The sequence below is a fragment of the Alligator sinensis genome, unplaced genomic scaffold, assembly GCF_000455745.1.
Source record: "Alligator sinensis unplaced genomic scaffold, ASM45574v1 scaffold1229_1, whole genome shotgun sequence".
NCBI classification, from domain to species: Eukaryota; Metazoa; Chordata; order Crocodylia; family Alligatoridae; genus Alligator; species Alligator sinensis.
In genome coordinates this window covers 378458-382321 of record NW_005842843.1, presented here as the reverse complement: position 1 = coordinate 382321, position 3864 = coordinate 378458, and the positions used below count along the sequence as shown (strand labels likewise).

At 42.5% G+C, this 3864-nt stretch overlaps 1 protein-coding gene across 2 annotated transcripts in view; it reads right to left on the bottom strand.

Annotated features, from left to right (window-relative positions):
- SF3B1 (splicing factor 3b subunit 1) overlaps nucleotides 1–3864 on the bottom strand; it is a 32617-nt gene that overhangs the window by 5420 nt on the left and 23333 nt on the right. For both annotated transcript variants that reach the window (XM_006035475.3, XM_006035476.3), the window contains 5 exons: nucleotides 3039–3260; nucleotides 2637–2819; nucleotides 2423–2534; nucleotides 2200–2320; nucleotides 1662–1793 (listed from right to left, as the gene is read on the bottom strand). In XM_006035475.3, the coding sequence (XP_006035537.1) occupies nucleotides 1662–1793; nucleotides 2200–2320; nucleotides 2423–2534; nucleotides 2637–2819; nucleotides 3039–3260 (770 nt within the window). The remainder of the gene's footprint in view (nucleotides 1–1661; nucleotides 1794–2199; nucleotides 2321–2422; nucleotides 2535–2636; nucleotides 2820–3038; nucleotides 3261–3864) is intronic.

The following is a 3864-nucleotide window of genomic DNA, read 5'->3' as shown; positions in this document are numbered from 1 at the left end:
GGGGGGGGGGTGACCCAGTCCTTGCTTAGAAAAATGGAGGCAAAGAAATTCTTAAATAGGTTTGCTTTGTTGTCTGGTGCGATCACCAGATTTCCTACCGTGTCTTGCAGAAGCCCCACATTACCCAGTACCTTCTTTTTACCCCCTATGTATTTAAAAAAGGACTTCTTGTTGTCCTTGATCTGGGTAGTTAGTCCTAGTTCCATCTCTGCCTTGGTCTTCCGACAGCCCCCCTACAGCCGAGCAACCAAGGTATAGTCCTCCCTGGTGATGGCCCCTCCCTTCCATTGGGTATACACCTCCTTTTTAGCTAGATGTTCCCATATGCTTTTGGTGAGCCATGGGGGCTTTTGTGCCCTCTTGCCCCCTTTGATCCGTGTTGAGATTACCTCCCTTTGGGCTTGGAGGATCATCTACTAGTACTTTGCTCAAGAAGGGTGTAAAATTATGCTTTCAATAGCAAAACTGTATGAAAAAATATAGGAAGAACATTATTTCTTTCAAACAAAACATTTTCCTTTATGTACTATTTGTGAAATCAGAACTGTACTAGAATAGTACTGTCACTGTAGGAAGAAGGCCATAACTAATTCTACTTTCAACAAACACAAAGCTATACCATATCTGTGTTTGACCCATGATGCCAACACAAGTATGAAGTCAACTCTCCTCAAAATCTCACTGACAGAGACCTGGTTCACTACTGCAGCACCAACACCAGGGCACAGAGCACCCAGGCCAGAATGCCTCACAGTAGGGAAGTAAAGGAGAATGTTTGCACTCGTGCTTCACAGTTAGCAGGAGGTGGGTGACCTGTGGCTGGGAGTAGTGTTTTAAGTTTTCTGCTTTCCCTTCTCTCCTAAACATGAGTTCAACCAACTTCAAAAGCTCGCAACTGACCAAAGTCTGCAGTGTGCCTGCTTGACTGAAGCCGTAGGGAACCGGGGGGGGGGCGGGCAGGCGCGGTGGCACACACGGTGGGAGGGTGGGCAGTGGAGTAAGGACACAACTGGTTGTTGAAAAGGTAACTTTTACTGAACAAGCAGTGCAAGGAAGCTTATTGATTAAAAAAATGCAAACAAAAGGAAAAAACAGACAGCAGAATTCTGGCTGCATACCAGAACAACCAGTTGAAATAGTAGAGGGAGGTGGGGGGAGCAATACAGCACTGGATGCCAGGAGGACTGGCTAGGCCTACCCGACAGAATGCTTTGGCTGCTGACAGATATGGGGGAAAAAAAAAAAAAAAAAAAAGCACTTTACCAGAAGAAGCAGTGTGTTAGTTTGACCTGGTTCTGCAACATCTGTATAGATCGGGTACTTTCAGCAAGGCTTGTTGGTACTTTTATTTAATAGCTGATTCAATCAGCTATTAGATAAAAGCACTCATAAAATCATAAGTGTTGTATGTGTTTATACTCCTACAAATCCAGCTTCTGAAAGCTTGTTACAAAAGTATAACTGAATACACTTAGCTTCCTACAGATAACAGTCAAATACAAAAACACCTATGTTAATACAAAAAAAAAATTGAGCTACAACTTAAATGCAAAAACCCCCCACAAAAAAACATGGTTATTTTCCCAATAAAACCTGCTATTCACCACCATTCTAAGAAAGGGACTACAAATTCAGATTATCATAAGGACAAAGACACTTACCCGATTGCTTTTGCAATATAGCCAAAAGTGTTTACTGTGGCTCTTCGGATAGCCTTTTTGTGAGCTTTTAACAACTCGAGCAGTTCAAAACAGATCCTCATCCATTCCCTTGCAGAAACATATTCTGCTCCCCTGGATAACACAGGAAATGCAAATATTTCTTTAGTGACACTAAGCCTTTTTCGAGTTAAAAACCACACTGTAAGACAAACACTCACATTACCAACACAGGGGCATGGGCCAGCCTCATCTGCCTTACCATTATTTAAATTAAATAACTACAAATGAATTAAATAGCTACAGTATGTGACAAATGTAAACTGAACCAATGAACGTCAAAATAAATTGCTAGCTTTAATACTGTTTATGTGGTGTTGTATGACAATGACAAAGTATATCTGATAGGTCATACTTTGTATTTAAATATTTCTTATCAATTACAGGGAAGAGCTTAATATGAACAAAAACTTAAGGAACTTCTAAGATACAGAAGTAAAAAAAAAATCATATATAAAAATATATATAAAAATCAGTTCACCTGTCCGCAATACGTCCAACTAGGTCAATACAGTTCTCCTGTACTTTCTCGTGTCTGTTCTTCAAGATAGGTGTGAGCCTTGGCAGGAGGTCTTTAATTGGTGGTGTCATCTTGTGCATACCTGTTCAATACAGAATTATGTTAATTGTCAAATTCACTCTCCTACAATCACTTGACCTCTGAATGAATTAAAAAAAAAAAAAAACCACCAAAAAAAACATACCTATTACATTCACAATGGCTTTAAGTGCTCCTAGTATGCTGCCCAAGACTTCTGGATATTCTTCACCCAGATACTCATACAACACAACACCCAAGTGTCCCATCAGTTTTTCCTATAAACAAAAAAACCCAAGATATAAGTGTGAACATTCTTCTCACTTTTTCTGCCTTTAGAAAGATCTGTTATGGGAAAAAGGGATGAGAGAAATGAATACCTCTTGGCAAGTCTTCATGACAACGGCAGTACGAGAGATTAGGTCAGCAGCCTGCTGTCTAACTTTGGCCGACTTATTGTTCAAACGCCACAGCACTGTACCGCAGATCTGGGGTAAGTATGGTTTAACTCGTTTGCCAAGAGCATTAACCACTGTGCCAAATCCATTCAACATAACAGAATCCTGAAGAACAGCAACAACAAAGGTTTAGAAAGACAAAACCACTAGTCACGTGTTATTCAAGTGAATTTCAGTATTAAAAATAAACATTCCACAACTATCTTACATGCTCCAATGTTCTACTCTAAACAGTTTAACCCAGAACAGAGATTACATCGATTAAACTGTATGACTGGAAGTCTACTATTTGAATTAACTTCTAGAATCATTTTCTGTCAGTACCTCAGTAGTCTGTTCCTGGAAGGCATACAAGATACCATCAATAAGTTGTTCTTCTAGTTTATGGTCAATATCTGCTGCACCTAGATTTCCCATTATCTTCTCAATAGTTTCCATAACCATTTTTCTATATTGTTCAGCTTCATCTTTCAGATCATCCACGATTCTGGAAATAATTTCTGCTGCTCCAACTTTGTTTGCCAGCTCCACTGTGGTATCAACCAACTGAAACAAAACAAAACAAAACAAAACAAAAAAAATAAAAAAAATGTACCTTTGAGCACAACAGGCAGAAAAACAAAGACTTCTGAAACCTGGGTGATCTAGGACAGTGTTTCTCAACCCGTGGGTTGCAAGAATGTTTTGAAAGGGTTGCAACCAAGTCCCAGAAAAACATGGGAAAGTGTGGGTTTCCCCTTGCAGGCTGGCAGCATTCTAGCATGTAAAGAGCTGCTTGGGGTGACTGGAGATAGCGGGTTGTGCCGAGGCTGCATCAGGGCAAGGAGGAAGGTGTCTGCCCCTCCAGTGGTTGAAGGAGGAGTGTGGGGGGTTGCTTCAGAGGCAGCAGGGACCTGTGTGGCTGGGCCGCTGGCAGCAGGGCCAGTGCCCATACTCACAGGGGTGAGGCAGCCAAGAGACACTGCTTGGGGGGTGGGAGGGGCCATGACCAGGCTGCCTGGTGTGGCATGGGAGTCCCAGCCCAGGGCAGGCCTCCCCCTCCTCCTCCCCACAGTCCGTGCCAGGGCCAGACTGGCTCCACTGCTGCCCACGAGCTGGAGCTGCTGCACCCACCATGCTCTGATCCAAGCAGGACAGGGGCAGCTGGGGA